General features: G+C 43.6%; 1 protein-coding gene across 1 annotated transcript in view; it reads right to left on the bottom strand.

Annotated features, from left to right (window-relative positions):
• The window catches only part of WWC1 (WW and C2 domain containing 1), a 221,303-nt gene that overhangs the window by 39,213 nt on the left and 161,765 nt on the right, over window positions 1–20,325 (bottom strand). Inside the window, exons 10-15 of the mRNA XM_007939741.1 lie at window positions 19,371–19,460; window positions 17,887–18,419; window positions 13,500–13,608; window positions 13,045–13,128; window positions 12,242–12,328; window positions 8,759–8,951 (exon numbers count right to left, since the gene is read on the bottom strand). Of these exons, the coding sequence (XP_007937932.1) occupies window positions 8,759–8,951; window positions 12,242–12,328; window positions 13,045–13,128; window positions 13,500–13,608; window positions 17,887–18,419; window positions 19,371–19,460 (1,096 nt within the window). The remainder of the gene's footprint in view (window positions 1–8,758; window positions 8,952–12,241; window positions 12,329–13,044; window positions 13,129–13,499; window positions 13,609–17,886; window positions 18,420–19,370; window positions 19,461–20,325) is intronic.

The following is a 20,325-nucleotide window of genomic DNA, read 5'->3' as shown; positions in this document are numbered from 1 at the left end:
GAAGTGACACAACCATTGTGGAAAGCAATATGGTGATTCCTTAGAAAGAAAGTTGGAATTGGAGATACCATTTGACCCAGCAATCCAATTACTAGGTAGATATCCTAGAGAGGTGAGAGCCAGGATAGGAACAGACACATGCACGCTCATGTTCATCACAGCACTATTTACAATAGCAAAAAGATGGAAACAACCTATGTGCCCAACAGCGGAAGACTGGGTGACCAAACTATGGTACATAAACATACTGGAATGCTATGCAGCACTAAAGAATTATGTAGTCTGCAAAACACCACATAATATGGATCAACTTGGAGGACATTATACTGAGTAAACTAAGTCAATCACAGAAGGACAAATATAGTATTAGTTTGTTGTTGTGAAGGGTCAAGGAAAGGTTTATATATGGAGGGAAACTTTGTTGGTTGCCAGGGGTGGGAGGGGAGGGGAGGGAATGCTGCAAAAAAAAAAAAAAAAATGCATTGACCCATGTCACTTTAGTTTTGTGTATTTCACTATACATAAATTATATTTCAATATTTCAATAAAATGTATCTAAAAGAAAAAAAGACACGCATTGCTAGGAGAGTGGCTGTGAGAGACTGTTGGCTAAGAGACAGCGGGCTGAGAGAGACTGAGCATTTTTCCTGAACTTGAATTATAGCCTGGTGCTTCCCTAATAAACCCCATAATCTGTGAGTTCTGTGTGGCCATTGCAGTGAATTATTGAACCCAGAAGAAAGGTGGTGAGTGCTGCGGGAGGAACAGTTGGTGTCAGGGTTGGTGAAAGGGCTGGAGGGAGGCAGTATGTCTGGCCTCACAGGAATAGGCCTTGGGCTATTGTTGTTGTTGTTGTGTGCCATCGTCGGCTCCGACTCATAGTGACCCCTCCTTGGGTTGCCGAGGCAGTATCACTACAGAAGTAGATTGCCCAACTTTCCTTCCGAGGAGTGGCTGGTAGGTTTGAACCACCAGCCTTCTGGTTAGCAGTCAAGTGCCTTAGGCACTATGCTACCAGGCCTTGGGGCTACTGTTGGTAATTCTGTCTTCCTCTTGTGCGGTTAGAGAAGGTCAGAAGATGTGGCCTCCCTGCTCCTTTAGCACATATAGAGTCCCTATGAGTTGGAGTTGACTTGATGACACCCAATAAAACATGTCCTCATTTGAAAAGCCTGGATTAAGTTTGGTGTTTAGCTCATTTACCTTCCCCAAACACATCAATGGCTACCAATGAGTGAAATACCAAAAGCCAGTTTGCAAAGTGGGCCGATAGCCAAGCAATGGCTTACAATGGTGCCTGGAACAAGGAGAGAACCCTTCAATCCACCTAGGATCTTTCTCATTTTTTCCTTCTATCAGGATGTATCGGAGCATGACATGAATTATACTACAGTGGGGCACTAAAGGTAATTTCTGGGAGAACAATGATGGAGGAAATAATGATGCTGACACTTCACTTGTTCAGCACCAAAACCCAAAAACTCACTGCCATTGAGTCAATTCTGACTCATAGCAACCCTGTAGAACAGAGTACAACTGCCTCATAGAGTTTCCAAGGCAGTAAATCTTTATGTAAGCAGACTGCTCCCTCTTTCATAAGTGAAGCATCTGGTGGGTTTGAACTGCTGACCTCTGTTTTTCATTTTTTAATTATTAATTTTTTTCCTTCACCCAAGTTAATATGTGTCTACCCTGTAGTTAGTGATTTCCCTTCCCTTCCCCACCACGCTTGGTAACTATCAACGATTATTATTATTATATTATTATTTTTTACCACAGTGGTCTCATACAGTATTTGTCCTTTTGGGATTGATTTAATTCATTCAGCAAAATAGATTCTAAGTTCATTCATGTTATGAGATGTTTCACAGATTCATCATTGTTCTTTAATATTACATAGCATTTCATTGTGTGTATGTACCATAGTTTATTGATCCATCCCTTCGCTGATGGACATTTAGGTTGTTTCCATCTTTTTGCTATTGTGAACAGTGCTGCATTGAACATGTGTGTATATATATCTATTCGTGTCATGGCTCTTACTTCTGTCAGATAAATACCTAGTAATGGCATTCCTGGATCATATGGTATTTCTATTTCCAGTTTTTCAAGGAAGATTCATACTGTTTTCTACAGTGGTTGCATTATTTTACAGTCCAACCAGTAGTGAATGAGGGTTCCACACTCTCCACATCCTCACTACCGTTTGTTGTTTTCTTTAACTTTGCTATTTCTACTGGTGTGAGATGACATTTCATTGTTGTTTTGATCTACATCTCTCTAATGGGTAATGACTGTGAGCATATCTTCATGTGTTTGTTAGCTTCCTGAAAGTCCTCTTTGGTGAAGTGTCTGTTCATGTTCTCTGTGTATTTTTTAATTGGATTGTCTTTTTGTTGCTAAGTTTTCTATAAATTCTGGAGATTAGCCCCTTGTCCAATATGTCATTACCAAAATGGTTTTCCTAGTATGTGGGTTCTCTTTTTACTTTCTTGGTAAAATCTTTTGATGTGCTAAGTGTCTAATTTTTAGGAGGCCCCAGTCATCTATTTTGTTTTCTGGTGTTTGTGCATTTTTAGCTGTATTCGATAATGTATTTATAACCTGAATTAGGGCCTCTAAGTTTGTCCCCATTTTTCTTTGATGGTCCCTATGGTTTTATGTTTTATGTTCAGATCTTTGATCCAATTAAGTTCCATTTTGTATATGGTGTGAGATATGGGTCCTGTTTCATTTTTCTGCAAATAGATATCCAGGTATGCCAGCACCACTCATTAAAGAGACCATCTCTTCCCCATTTAACGAGTTTTGGCTCTTTGTTAAAGATCCGTTGTCCACAGGTGGATAGATCTATTTCTGGATTCTCAATTCTGTTCCATTGGTCTTTGTGTTTGTCATTGTACCAATAGCAGGCTGTTTTAACTACCATGGACATGTAGTAGGTTTTGAGATCAAGGAACTGTCGACCTTTAGGGTAACAGCTAAATGCTTTAACTATCATGTCACCAGAGCTCTACTAGCTTCCCCCAAATGGGGAAAATACCTCCTACCTACAGGGCTGTGATCATGACTAGATTCAATTCAGATATAGAGAGTCTAGAATGTTTTAGGCAGCTAGAATACTTATAATTATATGTATATTATTAATTTATTCAATAAATATTCCCTGAGCCCCTCTCAGATACTGGAGCTACAGAAATATTTAAGACATGATTTTGCCCCCAAGGAGCTTACAGTTTCCTGAGTAGGGAGGGAGTGGGCAAATACCTCAGATATTGCTGTTCAGAATACAACAGACTATGTTTAAAGTGCAAAGAGAAGTAAACATGATCACAGTTTTGAGGAGTGACACCTCCACTAGGTTATAATTAATTCCAACAAGACACACTGTCTATTTTGGGTTGGCTCAAGGGTATGAATATTATCTACTTAGATAGTATAGTAGTTAAATTTGTGTGTCAATTTGGCTAGGCCTGGTTGAGTGGCTGGGCAGCTGGATGTAGTATTTCTGATGATGAGACTGGTAATCAATTCCATGGTGGAATCCACTGTGAGCAGCTGAGTAGCTGCCTTAGGGATGTGGTCTGCTTCCCATATATAAGAAACTGCTTTGGGAATGGTCTCTAGCCTTTTGGCATGCTTGAACCCTGCGTGTAGCCAAGTTGTTCAACAGCCTGCTGTGCCCTGCCAATCTTGGGACTTCAGCTGGACTTGAATTAGTGGCCTGCCATGTTGACAAATACAAGAACTGTGCCTTTTTATTTGTCAATCTTGGGCTTGTCAGCCTCAGCAGCCAGAAGCTGTCTGAGTGAAGAAAAGCTTCCAGCTTCAGTGGGTTGGGAATAGGAGGTAGAGCTGAAGCCCAAGGTTGAGGGGCTTTCACCCAGCCCCTAGAGCTTGGCACTTTGAACTTGGACTTAAAACCATCAACTGTAAGAGAACAAACTCGTGTTTGTTAAAGCCATCCTATTTGTGGTATATTCTTGTCAGAGCCACACTAGGTAACCAAAATAGATAGATTGGGTCTCTAGTTGGTAAAAATGGTTATCCCACTCAGCTGCTAACTGGAAGGTTGGAGGTTCAAGTCTACTCAGAGATACCTTGAAAGAAAGGTCTGGTGATCTACTTCTGAAAAATCAGCCATTGAAAACCCTATGGAGCACAGTTCTAGTCTGACACACATACATGCGGTTGCCATGAATTGCAGATGACACTATGGCAACTGATTGGATGTACTTTGAGGGATTAACCTATTCACCCTCATTTATTCCCCAAATATAAATTTCCTGAGTAGCATCTATGTACTAGGCACTGTTCTATATGCTTGGGATATAGCCGGGTATCCTCCGAGTCTAGGGAAACAGATAAACAAATCAGTAAGTAAACTTAATCTTGTGTTTCATCGAATCTCAGATGCCATCAATTATAAAGTGTACTATTATTTTATGCACCATTGAGAGAGAAAAAGAGTTGCCATTTAACTATGACCTACCATCTAGTATAAACTGCATCTTGATTTCAGAGATGGTAAAATGTGAAAAAAAAAGTGTAGCCTCAACCTATGAGACACAGTGGAATGTTAGATGTTGAAAAGTACCAGAGAGAAAAAAGTACCAGAGAGAAAAATACTATAGGGAAAACGTATAGCAAAGGATGAGGGAGTGGAAAGGGGAGTGAAATCTTAAATAAGGTGAAGAAGACCTCACTGAGAACATGACATTTGGGTAAAGCTGCAAATAAGGCAAGGGAATGAGTCTTGATAGCTCACCCTCTGATAGCTGGATTAAGAGAAGGCCAGTCAGAGGGGATAGCAAGTGCAAAGGCTTTGGTGTATGTGTGTGCGTGTGTGTGCATGCTGGTGTATTTAAGGAACACAAGGAGGCTGGAGGAAGAATATTGGAGATGAAATCCAAGAGGTAGCAAGGGACAGATTCTATAGGGCCTTGGAGGCAAGTCAAAAGAGCCAGTGTTGATTCTAGATTAAACAGCACCATCATGAGGTTTTAAACAGAGGAGTGGCATGTAATGATTTCTGTTTTCATAGCTCTTGAAAAGAGATGAAAGGAGGCAAGAGCAGAAGCAGGGAGATCTATTAGGAGACTGACAATAATCAGGAAATAGGCAATTAGGAGATAGGCAATAATCCGGATGTGAGATGACAGTGCCTTGGATCAGTGGAATTGATGAGAAGTGTTAGAGTATGGGCATTGTTTGAAGGTGGTGCTAAGAGTTAAGGATTAGATATGGGGTGTGAGAGAAAGAGATGGGTTATGGATGATTCCAAGGTCTCTGCCTGAGTAATAGAAGGACAAAGTTGCCATTAGCTGAGATGGTGAAGACCAAGGAAGAAAGATCAGGGTGTTCTTGTGGACATACTAGTTTGAGAAGCCTATTAGACATGCAAGACAAGATGTCAAATAGGCAGCAGGAGTTGAGAGACCAACAGAGAGGTCCAGGCTGGAGATATACTCTGGAATGCTGTTTGAAGCTGTTAGATAAGAAAAGACCACCAAGGGAGTGAATAAAATAAAAAGGGGAGAGGAAGAAGGACAGTGATCTGGGGTACTCTAATATATTTTAGGAGCTCTGGGGGTTGATGGCATAGTGGATAAGGCACTTGGCTGCTAACCAGAAGGTCAGAGATTCAAACTCACTAGCTGCTCTGGGGAAGGAAAACAGGGCGATCTACTTCTCTAAAGATCTGCAGCCTCAGAAACTCAATGGGAGTTGGAAATGACTCAATGGCAGTAAGTTTTTTTTTTTTCCTCTGATATATTTTGGTCAGGGAAATGAGAAAGAATCAGAAAACAAGACAAAAAGAGAGAAGCTGGTGATATGGGAAGAAAGCTATGAAAGCAAGGGGTCCAGGAAGACAAGTTAGGACAAAGGATGTCAAGGAAGATGGAAAGAAAAGTTATGCCAAATACTATTGACAGATTGAGAAAGGTGAGGATGGAGAACTGGTCACTGGATTTAGCAACAAGAAGATGACTAAAGACACTGATGAGCATCTTGAGAGTACAGCAATGAGGATGAAAGCCCTATAGGAAGGGATTAAAGACAGAATGGTGAACACGTCTTTCAAGTTTTTTTTCATAAGAAAAGGAGACAGTTTAGTAGCTGTAGGTAGAAATGGTGTAAAAAAAGGTTTTTTTTTTTTTTTTTTTTTTTAAGCATGGGAGAAATAGTAGCATATTGTCTACTGATGAAGTCCTTGGGTGGCGCAAGAAGTAGTTAACATGCTAGGATGGTAACCAAGAGGTTGGTGGCTTAATTCCACCCAGAGGTACTTCCAAAGAAAGTCCTGACAATCTTGGTATACTGATAAGCTAGATGCAGCAGAGGAAGGAAAATCAAAGACAGAGGAGAGAGCAAAAGAATAACTGTTGAAGTGATGTTCTTGAGAAGGGATGGAGACATTGGTTTTAGACTGGAATGGGGAAGGCTCATCCTTAGAAAATGGAGAAATGGCAGAGCCTATAAGAGTTCTCTTCTGATTCCTTCTTGTCTCTCATGGAGAGAGAAGCAAGGTCATCAGCAGAGAGTAAGGGTGAGGGAAGAAGTACTGGAGTCTTCAGGAGAGAGGAGAAGAAAAGAATTTGTCCATCTTGATGAATGGGAGACCAAATGGTCTAGGGAAGGAAATAGACTTGCTGGGCAGCATTAAAGGCTCGTTTGAGGGTAGTGATCATTTCAAAAGCAGAGCCCACAGCTTGACTGTATGAGTTTTTCCTCCAATTAAACAGGTGGAGAAGAGGTGAACAGTTCACTTTGACAGAGTTGGGGCTCTGCCAAGTGAGTGAGAAAGAGACAAGGGAGCGAGGGAGCACGGGGAGAGAGTGATTGTTGATGAAACATAAGTAGGACCTGGGAAGGGAGCTGTCTTAACAGAACCTGAGACATGTGTACTGAGCTAAGCAGCTGGGTAGTGGGCACCAAAGGCCCATTAGAAAGCCTGTGACTCTTGTTACGTCATTCAGAAATACTTGGAAGAATGGTTCCAAGTAATACTGAAGAAGACAGATCATGGATTTCCCCAAAACCCATTATCCAGGCCTGGGGATATGAGAGACACTCAAGATAACCCCTAAGAGGTAGTACAGTGTAACGGTTGCACATAAGCTGGAATCAGTGTTCAAATCCAAGCTTCTCCACTTGTGAGCGGGATGGCCTTGGCAGATTACTTAGCCTTTCTGGGTCTTGATCCCTTATCTGTAAAATGGAGGGAATACTTGTACTTCTTCCTAGGGATGTCGTGAAGATTAAATGAGATAGTGCATGCAGAATTCTTAAGCCAGCACTCAAAAACTCACTGCTACCGAGTTGGATCCAATTCATAGCGACCCCTCCTTAGTTAGAACAGAGAAACTCAATACCAGTACTATTACTGACTGACTGAATAAATAGTTTGAAACAGACATGGGATTCCACAACTCCACCAATGCAGGGGAGACTCTGTGTGGGATCAGATGCCCTTTCTCCTCTAGCCACCAAAACACAACAGCCTGACACTGTTTCCCTACAGGATACAGGAAAGTAAGTTTCCCATTGGCCACAGAGTGAGATAAGCTGCAGTGTGATGAGCGCTTTGGCTGCTACCATGACAACCAGCAATGACCAGACTTCAATTAGGAGGGAGGAATAAAAGGCATGCAATTAGGAGAAGAAAATAGGATTGATTCTCTTCTCATTTAGGAATACTCAGGGCTGTGGAAATGCTTCACCAGAGGATCTGGGTTTGGAAAGGCATTCTGCTGTCATTCAACATCCACCATACTTGCCAAATCATTCAAATTGCCATCTTCACCCTGATGCTGACTGAGAGTCCTATGTAGTCCCAGAGAACACTGTGCTGGCTCCTCTTTGCCATGAATTAAAGATATTCAGCAATGACAACTAAATGACATCAGGGTTAACGAAACCTGTCACTTCTTCAAACTCCTCTATACATCATAGCAAGCCCCTGAGTTAGCTATACATCTGTATTTTATAGACAAGAAAGCTAAGCTGCATGCCCAAGGCCATACTATGAGTACATGGTAGAGCAAGAATCCACACTTGGGTCTGCATGACTCTAAGGACATGGCTTTTTCAGGACCTGACTGTTCCTAGGGCTCCTTCACCTTCTATCCTGACTCCTGCAAATGGGGTGAGAAGGAGGAAGTTGGTGCAGCTCTGTTCCAGGGAGAGGACTAGTGGTGGCCCATTCAGTGAATACCTACTATGAGTCTGGCATGAGAGCAGGGGCTTTACATGTACTATTGCACTTAATCCTTATAACAACTCTTCCAGTGGGCATCAGAGAGGCATTATCATTCCTATTTTATGGATGAGAAAATCAAGGATCAGAGATGTTAAGTAACTTGCTCAAGGTCACCCAGGTACATAGGAAGTGCTAAAGGTGGGATATGAACCTCATTGTGTGTCCTCATTATTCTGTGCTTCTTGTCCAGCCTCTACTGCTATATGGTAAAGCAGTGGTATGTGGCTATCATTTTCCAGGGACTGGAAATTAAAAGTACTTTCAGGTCTAATACTCTTCCTCCCATGAAAGACCTTCCCATGTTGCCCCAATACATTTGAGAACACGGTTCACCTGTGGAAGAGTCTCTCCCTAGAACCTAAGATGTCTTTGACTGACACTATAACTTGTGTCCCCTTCACACTGTCTCAATGAAGGTCAGCATGAACCAATCCCCAGAAGGCTGAGCAGACAGATGGATCAACAGATAGGCAGACAGAAAGACACGGTCCTTACCAGGCACTCCTCCAGATGGCTACTGTCAGTGGTACAGACATCAACTCTTAAGGTCTTCTGGTGAAGGGCTGGGTAGGATACGGACACCCAGAAGACCTCATTGAACACGAGGGTGTCTGAGGCATCCAGGGGCCGGGTCCGGAACAGGCAGGTTGTGCTTTCAGAGCAAGGAAGGATAGCCATGCGAATATTCCTAGAGGGAGACAAGAAATTCAGGAGCTTGGTCAGCCCAGGGCGGGGGCTAATATGTTAGGCTGTTCAAGTTGCTGAAAATCTCTAAGAAAAATATGGTGGATGAGAGTTTGTAGAATTTCTCAATTTATACAAATATTTGTGAGGGAGGTAGCAACCGAAGGATAACATACTGTTCTTCTTCCCCTGAATACACCCCAAAACCTTAGACTCTCAAAGTATGTGGAGCTTGAGTCCAGTGGTGTATAAACCTCAGTGTGGAGAAGGACCACTGAGGCTTGTTATAATCAAGGACTTGGTGTTCACTGAAAACAGGTTCATTGAAAACAGGAAAAAAGTTCTTCATACACTGTTGGTGGAAGGGCAAATGCTGCAGGCCCCACAGAGGAGAACTAGCTAATTATTAAGAAAATTACAAATGCATTTGTCCCTTGACTCAGAAGTACCACTGACATATGGAGAAAGTTATTCATTCTGGTACTTCTGGCACTGAAAATAACCCAAGGGTCCAATCTTTTTTTTTCTTTTAAATTTTTATTGTGATTTGGGTGAAAGTTTATGGAGCAAGTTCATTTTCCATACAGCAGTTCATACACATTTTGTTTCATGACATTGAGTGCAATTCCTCACAATGTAACAGCTCTTTTCCCACTTCCTCCCCATAGTTACCTCTCCCCTGTGTCCTTCCCTCTCATGCATTCCTGCCCCTTGAGCTGTCTCCCTGTGTAAAGACTGCCCTTCTGTTCTCCCACAATTGATCACTCAAAGGAGTGTATCTACCTGATGTAAATGTTCACTCCATATGCCTGTCTCTTGAAGCCACAGGAGCAAGTTCAGTTCCAGATCTGAAGGGTAACTGTTGTTGTTTTTGTTGTTATGTGCTGTCAAGTCAGACTCGACTCATAGTGACCCCTTCTTGGGTTTCCGAGGCAGTATCACTAGGGAAGTAGATTGCCCCATCTTCCTTCCAAGGAGTGGTTGGTGGGTTTGAACCGCCAGTCTTCTGGTTAGCAGTCAAGTGCCTTAGGCACTATGCTACCAGCTATAGTCTCAGGAGTCTCACCAGGGTCTATCAGACCAGCAAACCTGGTCTTTTTTTTTTTTTTTCCCCCATGATTTTGTGTTTTGTTCCACATTGTTCTCCCACTCTATTCAGGATCTCCTGCACCGATTCTCCTCTGAATGGTTGACTGTGGTGGCTGGACACCATCTAGTTCTTCTGGTCTCATGGTCATAAAGGCTGAGGATCACATAGTTTACCAGTCCCAATGACCCAATCTTGTCCTTCTTCTCCTTTGCCTGTATTCCTGTCTTCTTTCTTTCCCCGTGTTAACATACCTAGCTGCTGGCTTGGTAGAGACCACAGAAATATAAGCTTCTATTGCTGTCCTTAAGATCTTATGGTTTAGTCACATCTTATTTCTAGACACTGTTCCACAGATACCCTTGCACAAGTACCACTGAGATATGGAGGAGAAAACCTGTAGGCATATGTTGTTAAGGGCCATTGAGTCAGCTCTGATTCATAGTGACCTTATATACAACAGAATGCAACAATGCCCAGGCCTGTACTATCCTCATAATTCTTGCTATGCTTGAGCCCACTATTGCAGCCACTGTGTCAATCCATCTTATTGAAGATCTTCCCCTTTTTCACTGACCCTCTTCTTTATGAAGCATGATATTCTTTTCCAGGGATTGGTCCATTCTGACAACATCAACAAAGTAGGTGAGATGATGTCTGGCCATTCTTGCTTCTGAGGAGCATTCTGGCTGTACTTCTTCCAGGATAGATTTGTTTGTTCTTCTGGCAGTCCAAGGTTTAGCCAACACCACAATTCAAAGGCATCAATTATTCTTCGGTCTTCCTTATTCATTGTCCAGCTTTCGCATGCATATAAAGTGATTAAAAATACCATGGCTTGGGTGAGGTGCACCTTAGTGTTCATAGTGACTTCTTTGTTCCTTAACACTTTAAAGAGGTCTTTTGTAGCTGATTTGCCCAATGCAATACTATGTTTGATTTGCTTCCATGGGTGTTGATTGTGGATTCAAGTGAAATGAAATCCCTGGCAACCTCAATCTTTTCTCCATTTATCATAATGTTGCTTTTTGGTCCAGTTGTGAGGACTTTTGTTTTCTTTATGTTGAGGTATAATCCATACTGAAAATTGCAGGCATAGAGATGAGTAGAATAAAACATAAAACCAGACTATAATGGGAAGATCCAATATGCAGACCATGTCGGTATTTGCCATACTATCAATCTCAAGGTAAGGGAAACATAGTGATTGGAATTACCCTTGAAAATAACAGATCTGTCTCTTTGTAGATAAAAGGGGCCCTGACCATTCTTCTTTCTGAGGCTTGAAGTTCACAAGGGAAGGGTCCATGAAGGCTTTGCTCACCACCTTGTTCTTAGTGCTGGTTTGTGTGGTAGGGCTTAGGACATATTCGTGAAGGAATTAAAACTGTTTAGAGTGCTTTTCTTTATAGTTAGCATGTCTACCATTGTACCTGTGTCCACATTAGCAACATCAACATTTGACATCATGGTGGTAGGCTGTTAATTCCTGTTGAGTTGGCTCCATGTTATGGCAACCTTATGTATAGAAGAATGAAACACTGTCCACTTCTGTACCACCTTCATGATCGTTGGTATGTTGCATCCATTGTTAGGCTATTGTGTCAATTCATCTCACTGAGGGCTCCTCTCGTATGTCTGAACCCCTACTTTACTGAACATCATGTCCTTTTCCAGTGATTGGTCTTTCCTGAGGATGTGTCCAAAGTAAGGGAGTCAAAATCTCATCATCCTCACTTCTAAGGAACATTAATTTGTATTTCTTCTAAGACTGATTTGTTTGTTCTTCTGGCAGTCCATGGTATATTCAATATTCCTTGCCAACACCAAAGTTTAAAAGCATCCATTCTTCTTTCTTTTTCATTAACCAGCTTTCATATGTATATGAGGTGACTGAAAAGACGGTAGCTTGGGGAGACACACCTTGGTCATCAAAGTGACATCTTTGCTTTTTAAAACTTTAAAGAGGTCTTTTGCAGCAGATCTGCCCAATATACTATGTCCTTTGATGTCTTGACTGCTGGTTGCATGGAAGTTGATTGTTGATCTAAGTACAATGAAATCCTTGAAAACTGCAATCCTGGTAATATGCACTAAATGCCCACAGCAGGTCATTGTCAGAGCTGGATAGAGCAAGAACATGCTCCCCAAGGATGACAGGCAGAGGGTGAGCAGATAATATACAGCCTGTTCAGCAATGTACTCACACTTTTTGGTCTTGTTGCACCAACAGAGCAGAAAGGTTACTCAGCTGGATGATTAATATTGCAAATTGCTTATTCTTCTCGTCATACCTGAAATGAAAATGGGCACATGGAGCCCCTATTAGTAACCCATTTCTCTCTCATTCTCTCTCTCTGTTTTTTAATAATCATAAGACATGGCTGTTGGCTGTGCTGGGGACTGTGCTGAATGGAGAGCACAGGCCCTGTGCATTGATGCCCAGCAAGAGTACAGGCTCAGAGGGGTCATTTATCTGCATTTTTAAAGGCAAGTCAGAAGTCTGTGTGAAATGTCCTGATTTTTAAATGTTGACAGTTAATTCATATGGAAAAAAAAAATTAAGCCATTCTTTGCCAAAAGAGGAGTGGAAGAAAAAAGAAAAGAAAAACACTTGTGTAGCCACCAAATCTCGGGTATGATCCTGAGAGGACTACTTCCACCCAGATCACTGGGACCTGGATGGGGATGGTGAAAGACAAATGCCACAGCAAAAATGGAGAAATACAAAAGTCAGGAGGTCTCAGTGCTGGTTGTGCCCAGCTCAGTGCCTTAAAGCAAGCCACAATTTCTTTAAAACCTCATTTTTCTCATCTGTGAAATGGGGAGCTCAGAGGCAGAAAAGAGTTGGCTTTAGTTAGAAGCTGACAAATGCCAGCAAGCTCTGCTGGTTCTGCCTCCCCCACAGGGCAGCCATGAAGATAAGCGCTGGTATAAATGGTGGCCACCAACAGGGGACACTGGCCAGAATGCTCCCCTTTCTGCTCACCCTCCCTCCTCCATCTCTTACTTCAGGGCAATCTGAACTCGAGTTGCACCCACTGCCTCTGATTCATCACTGTCCAAGAAAGTAGCCACTTCAGAGGCACCCAATCTGAAAGGCAATAGGGGAAAGGGGCATCAGGCTTCCTTGTAGTGGCCCAGGGCCAAGCCACTTTCCAGAACCAGGGTTCTTTCTGGGAGGGTGTGGATGGATCTATGGGTCTGCTCAGCCTCCCTCTGGGCCTTGCCTTCCCACAATTTGCTCTGTATCCTTCTTTCAATGGTGATTATTTGAACTACTCACCCCCCAACATCTTATACACAGCCCCAAACAGAGTGCTGCAGAGAGAAGGTGAGAGGACTCAGGAATGCCCTCCCAGGAACCCCTCCCCACACCTGTGGAATTGCTATCTAGGCAATCCCACAGGTGGGCTTGGCATATTCAAAGTTCCCAGCCTACACGGACCTGGAGCCAGGACTCACCTCTGCACAGAAGCCTCATACACACCACTGTCCCCAGCTACGGACTCGTCTGACACTGCAGCCGAGACACAGGCCACTTTCAGGCCGCACCCTTGGGCCACATTCACAGCTGGAGGAAGGGTAGTGAAAGGAAGAATGATAAGATTCAGTAATCATGATAGTGTCTTTGCAACACATTGTCTATGTACCCTCTGCCATAACACAGTCCTACCAAATTCCAACTACCCTTCAACTCTAAAGCAAGGTCCTGCTTTGCTTTGGGGTATGGAGGGGATATATATAATTTTGTAGTTAACATCCCCAATTCTGGGGTCAAACAGCTTGGGTTCAATTCTCACTTCCACCAATTGCTGCTTTATGATCTTGGGAAGCTGATCTGACCTCTTCAAGCCCCAGATTCCTCATCTGTACAATTGGGATAATAATGTCTACCTTACAGGGCTATTGGAAGGACCAAGTGAGACATTATAGGTGAAGTCTTTGTGTAGAGATTGGTGCAGCATAAGTCCTCTACAAAATTCATTACCACTGACCTTATTATGGAGTCCCTGGGTGGTGCAAATGGTTAACACATTCAGCTGCTAACCAAAAGGTTGGAGGGTTCAAGTCTCCCCAGAGGCACCTTGGAAGGAAGGCCTGGAGATCTACTTCTGAAAAATTAGCCACTGAAAACCCTACGGAACTCAGTTGTATTCTGACACATGTTGGGTCACCATGAGTCATAATCAACTCAATGGCAACTGGAACTGGATTTTTACTCTTACTATCGTGTCCATCACTAGATGGTGATACCTTCTAGATCCATTCCTACACATCTCAGGCAAAACAACAGCCCTTGAGCCCGCAGGAGGAACAAAGGGAGAAAAGGAAAAGATTTAAGCACTTGCTCTCCCTCTAAGCCTATCCTGTTGTTGTTGTTGTTATGTGCCATCGAGTTGCTCCTAATTCAGCTTCTCCTCTTCTTTGCCCTTAATGGAGGCCCTTGAAAGTCTCTGCCTGGGATTCCTAACTGGGCATAAGACACATGACACACATTCTTCCTTTCCTTCCCAAATAATAAGCACCACCTGAAGGGCACCTAAGGAACCCTGGTGATCCAGTGGTTAAGAGCTTGGCTGCTAACTGAAAGGTCAGCAGTTCAAATCCACTAGCAGCTCCACAGGAGAAAAGACCAGGAGACTTGCTTTCATTAAGATTATAGCCTAGGAAACCCTATGGGGCAGTTCTACTCTGTTACATGGGATAGCTATGAGTTGGAATCAACTTGATGGCACCCAATAACAAGAAAAGCAGGGCACCTAGCAACCCTTTCTAGCAGGCTTGAGCTACCTAATGAATGAGCCAGCTCCTGTCTGCCCCCTGTGCAGAGGGGAAGAGTAGATTCAGACCTTTCAGATTGACAGCAAATACTCATGAGCACTGCTGAGTGGAGGCACTCCTACAGACTAGTGGAAGACAAGGGCTTTCAGGGGGAAGGTACACAGAGCCCCAGGGCCATGGCATGCTGAGAAAAGCAAGCTGAGAGAAGGCCATGCTGGCCACAGGGTAGCCCAGTGGCTGTATGGGAGCAGCTTTCCCAGTCTGAGCCCCATGCCTGCTGAGGACCGTGGAGACCTCCCACCTGCAGACCCACGCAGCTCCACCCTCCACTAAACCACTTAAGGAGATTAATTTGTCTGCTGACTGAACAGCAGCACTAATCGCTTAACTTGCTTAATGCAAGAGCTCAACCCGTGATTGCTCACTGGCAGCGAAGGCTTCTGGAGATTGCATGAAGGAAATGCCATCTTGAGGCCCATGCAGGGCCCAGTCTTATCTCCGATGTCCAGTTTCTGTCCACAAGCCCCAAGTATGCTGTGCGGGAAGGGAGAGAGTCCTTCTTCAGGAAACAAGTGGGGCTGAGTGTTCCTGACTTGGCTTAATGCCACTAGACACATAGCATCATGAACTCTTCTTGAACCTCGTTAGATTTTTTCCACCTGCACCCTCTCCTCTCTGGGGAACAATTTTCTTAAGTTTGCCACCTGCTGTAGTAGGAAGGCTGTTTTTTTATTTTTGTCTGAGAACACTCAGCCACAGACTCCCATCCTGATAAGGGAACTCCAGGGATCTCCCCAACTCCTCTGCTAAGGAAATTGTCTGTACTTGCCCAGCAGAGCCTTTAATTAACCAGGAAACTTCATCTCTCCCTTCCTCTCAATGGCTCTTGCACAGGAACAGATAATTCTGGGCACAGTGATGCTCTTGCCTATTTCTAGAGCCTTAAGGATACAATAGGTCAGGCTTCTTGCAAGTGGCCTCACAGGAGCCAGGCCCTTTGCAAACAGAGCCTGCACATATTACAGTGTGAGTTCTGAGGTAGGCTGTCCTGGCACCAATCCTGGCTCTGCCACTTTATAGCTAGGGGGCTGACCTTAGAAAAGTCATTTAACCTCACTGTACCTCACTTTTCTCATCCGTAAGATGAAGAAAAAAAATAGCTCCTACTGAACAGGGTGGTTGTGAGACTTAAATAAGTTAACACATAGCAGTATCTTCATCTTGTACATGTGTACACGATAAATCATAGTTATTGTTCTCAGCTCACTAAATACTCTACTCAGTAATGACCTGTATGCCTGAGGTCAGATGTGCTTGTGAGGCTAGAAAGTCAGGGAGTCTCGGGAGTGAACACACTGAGCTACTTTTCATCCTAAGAGCAAAGCATGATGATAAAGGGGTTGGGCTCTGGTGTCAGAAAGATCTGGGCTCCAATTCCTACTTCCCCTTTGCTGGCTGGGTGACCCTAGAGCAAGTGGTATCAATTCTCTGAACCTCTTGTTTCCTCATCTGTGAAATGGGCATAACAGAAGTAACTATCTCACCATGTAAAGTACTTGGAACATTACCCAACACCTAATGCATCCCCATTAAATATTAACTATTATGATTTATTATATGGTTACTGCTAAAGATGAAGAACTTTTCCCCTAATAAATCTTAGTTGTCCTCATTAGCATGTTTTGTTTTGAAGATTCCAGGAGAGTCTCAATCAAAATAAGAAGGTTCTTTCTGACTCTACACAGAATGTGAGTCAGATAACATTGTACTGCAATAAGATCATTGTACTGATTCATTGTACTGAATAAGATCTCAGCCTCTTCCTCGGCCATCACGCCTTCTAAGACCCAGATTCTGCTCCAGTCTCCAGCTTTGTTGAGTGGCTCTCACTTCTGACTCACAGCTGCCCAACACCTTTCACAAGGCCAGCTTTTCACAAGTCCAGCTCCTTCTCATTGTTCAAGCTTTACCTTATAGGTTACCTTCTCTCACAACCCAGTCTAAACTGGCAGCCCCATCCCAGCCTGAAAGGCTCCATCACCTTTCCTGTTATATTTGCTTCATTGTGTTTTTATTGCTCTGGTTGTATGCTCACTGTCTTCTCCTCCACTTGACCCTAAGCTTCCTGAGAACAGGGACCTTGTCTGTCTTTAACACTGTATCCTTAGTGACTAGCCAAGGACCTGGCACATGACACATTTGTGGAATGAATGCATGAATCCATGTAATTCTCTTAGTCAGGACTTAGCACTTAGTTTTAGTAGGCACTTAATAAATATCCGCTGAATGAATGAATGAACCCACCATGAAAAACACTTAGTACAGAACTAAGCACATCTTGCTGTTATTAGCTGGTGTTAAGTCAGCCCCCAACTCATGGCGACTCCAGGCACAATGGAACAAAAAGTTGCCTGGTTCTTTGCCATCCCCATAATCAGTTGCAAACTGCACTACTGTGACCCACAGAATTTTCACTGGCTGATTTTTGGAAGTAGACTGTAAGGTGTTCTTCCTAATTGAGAAGCTCTGCTGAAACCTACCCAGCATCATAGTAACAGGCAAGCCTCCATGACAGATAGGTGGTAGGTGTGCATGAAGTGAAATAGTGAAATAGCTGGGAACTGAACCAATCTAATCTTCATGGAAAGTGAGAGAATTCTACCACTGAATAACCAATGTCCCCATAGCACATAAAAACCAAAAACCAAACCTGTTACTGTTGAACTAATTTTGACACATGGCAACCCATTGTGTTACAGAGTAGAACTGTGGAATTTTCTTGGCTTTAATCTTTATGGATGCAGATCACCAGGCCTTTGTTTTGCAGCAACACTAGGTGAGCTTGAACTGCCAATCTTTAAGTTAATAGTCAAGTGCAACCCTTTGCACTCCCCAGGGACCCCCATTAGCACATATTAAGTACTAAATAAATATTTACTGAAAGTGTGAATAAATTAATGAGCAAATGCTGATCCTAATTATCAGTGGAGGGCCTCGCTCAGGCCTCAGCACAAATATCATTTCCCTGTTCTTGGTCTTTCCAACCCCCAGATGTACAGCTCTCTACCTTGGCCCAACTGTTTGCCATCTGTTCTTGGCTCCTCCAGCTGGTATGTCTCCCCGGTGCCACTGCCAAGGTTCAGTTCGCAAAAAGTTGTACTCAGTTCTGGGTCTTCAAACTCCAACGGGCTCAGAAAGGGGTCTGTAGCCAGGAGGGGGTCAGCGATGAGAGGGGAGCAGGGTGGGGATGGGGAGGAAAGGGAGGAGCGAGGGGACAGGGAGGTCATAGACTTCGGGGTGCCGGAGAGGGAGCGCAGGGCCTGCAGGCGGCCACCCAACTCTGCCTTCTGGGTCTTGGCCACCTCATCCTCGTGTATGGTGGTGATGCAGCCAGAGGGCCGGAAGCCCGTGGCTCCCTCCAGGAGCAGCTCCACCTTGCTTTGCAGCTCTGAGTCCAGCTGCTCGAAGGGGTCGTAGTAGAGGTCGGTGAAGCTGGCTGAGGTGGAGGAATCCAGGCTGGAGGTGGCCAGGGAGCCCCGGCTAGACGTGAGGGAGCCAGGGCTGCTGCCTGAGGACAGGGACTGCATGCTACTGGAGAGGCTGGGGGACAGGGAGAGACAGAGGTGAAGATACCACACACGGGACTTCCTGCCTGGTTCTGTAAAACACCTGGGCACTGGACCCTTATGACAGTCTCCCATTTTACTGAGGAGGAAAGCGCCACACCAAGAAGGTCCTGAAATCTGATCATAACAAAGCTGGGATTATTACCTTAAAATTCCACTCTTTCCTCTATACTTAAGTTTCCAAACCTTTGTTGGCCGTATTTTATTTTCATGACTGTTTTCCATACATGAATACAAACTGAACCAATATTTCTTAATATTTTTATTCAAATCAACTCATTTTATATACTTTAAAACATTTATTTAAAAAGGAAACTTCATATCATAAATGTAATTTGAAAAGCAGCACCACTTATCATAAATAGACTCACTGCCTTTGAGTCAGATCTGATTCATAGCGACCCCTCCTTGAGTTTCCGAGGCAGTATCACTATGGAAGTAGATTGCCCAATCTTCCTTCCGAGGAGTGAGTGGCTGGTGCATTTGAACTGCCAGCCTTCTGGTTAGTAGTTAAATGCTTTAGGCACTATACCACCAGAGCTCCTATCATAAATAAAATCCAATGTAAACTAAACGTTATTACATTCCAGCTATGTACTGTTGCCCACCAAGGCATAGGCCTGAGGCCTATTCTCTCTGTTTTATAAAGATGAGTTGGCAGGTATTAGAAAGATGTCTAAGACATACTAAGACCCAACTGGGACTTTCTTTTTTGTCTTACCAGAAGGAATGAGGAGGCTGAGGACCCTGTTCTTGGCTGTGCCAATCTAAGTCCAAGTTGGCTAGACTAGACACCTGCTGTACTTCTAAATGTTTACATTCAAGCCACAGAGGACAAGGGGAGGACAAAGATGGGGTGAAGTTGCCTCAGGTGCCTATACCCAGTCATCTCCAGGGAGTACTCACCCCACTGCCCACCACTCACCTTTTCAGCTGGGAGTGCAGAGTTGCTACCTGCCGAGTGGCTTCCTCCAATTCTCTTACCAGCTGACTCCTCTTACTACTCAACTTTAACCTGAGGGGAAAGAAGGCATGAGGGATATGCCCAAGGAATGCCTGAAAGAAGCAGCATAGATTCACAAATACATGACCAAGGACTTTCTGGAAGTATTTTACTATGGTGTTTGGGGCATACACTCTGCAAATATAATTGTATAGTAATGTCTATGTTCATCACCTACTGTATACCAGAAACTATTCTAGGGACCTTATCACATTGCCTTAAACCATTCTCAAAATAGCTTTGCATAGTAGGAATAATTTTTTACTACTTTCCATACAAGCCAGCCCCGGGGCCAGCAGAAGGCAGGTGTTTGCCCTGGAGGCAGGCCAGGTAACCAAGCAGGATAGGGGAGACCAGAAAATGAGCAGAGCAGTTTAGAACAGCTAGGGGAGACAAACTTGTCTATCAGTTTGTTGTACTGTGGTGGCTTGTGTGTTTCTGTGAGGCTGGAGACTATGCCATCGGTGTTTTGAATGCCAGCAGGGTTACCCATGGTGGATAGGTTTCAGTGGAGCTTCCAGATTAGGACAGACTCAGAAGAAGGAAGAGGCCATCCACTTCTCAAAGAACTGGCCACTGAACACCTTACAAATAGCAGTGAAACGCCGTTGGATATATTAATAGAAAACTTTATGAGTAGCCTTGTAATGTTGTGTGATATAGTGCCAGAACATGAGCCCCTCAGGTTGGAAGGCACTCAAAATACAACTGGACAAGAGCTGCCTCCTCACAGTAGAGCCAACCTTAATGGTGTGGATAGAGTAAAACTTTTGGGACCCCCATTTGCTGATGAGAAGAAACAGCTGCAAACATCTATTAATAATTGGAACATGGAATGTATAAAGTATGAATCTAGGAAAACTGGAAGTTTTGAAAA

Source organism: Orycteropus afer, unplaced genomic scaffold (assembly GCF_000298275.1).
Source record: "Orycteropus afer afer isolate SDZICR_OR568_19922 unplaced genomic scaffold, OryAfe1.0 scaffold00062, whole genome shotgun sequence".
Taxonomy (NCBI): Eukaryota; Metazoa; Chordata; class Mammalia; order Tubulidentata; family Orycteropodidae; genus Orycteropus; species Orycteropus afer.
The sequence above is the reverse complement of the archived record's forward strand: the minus strand, read 5'-3'. Positions and strand labels throughout refer to the sequence as shown.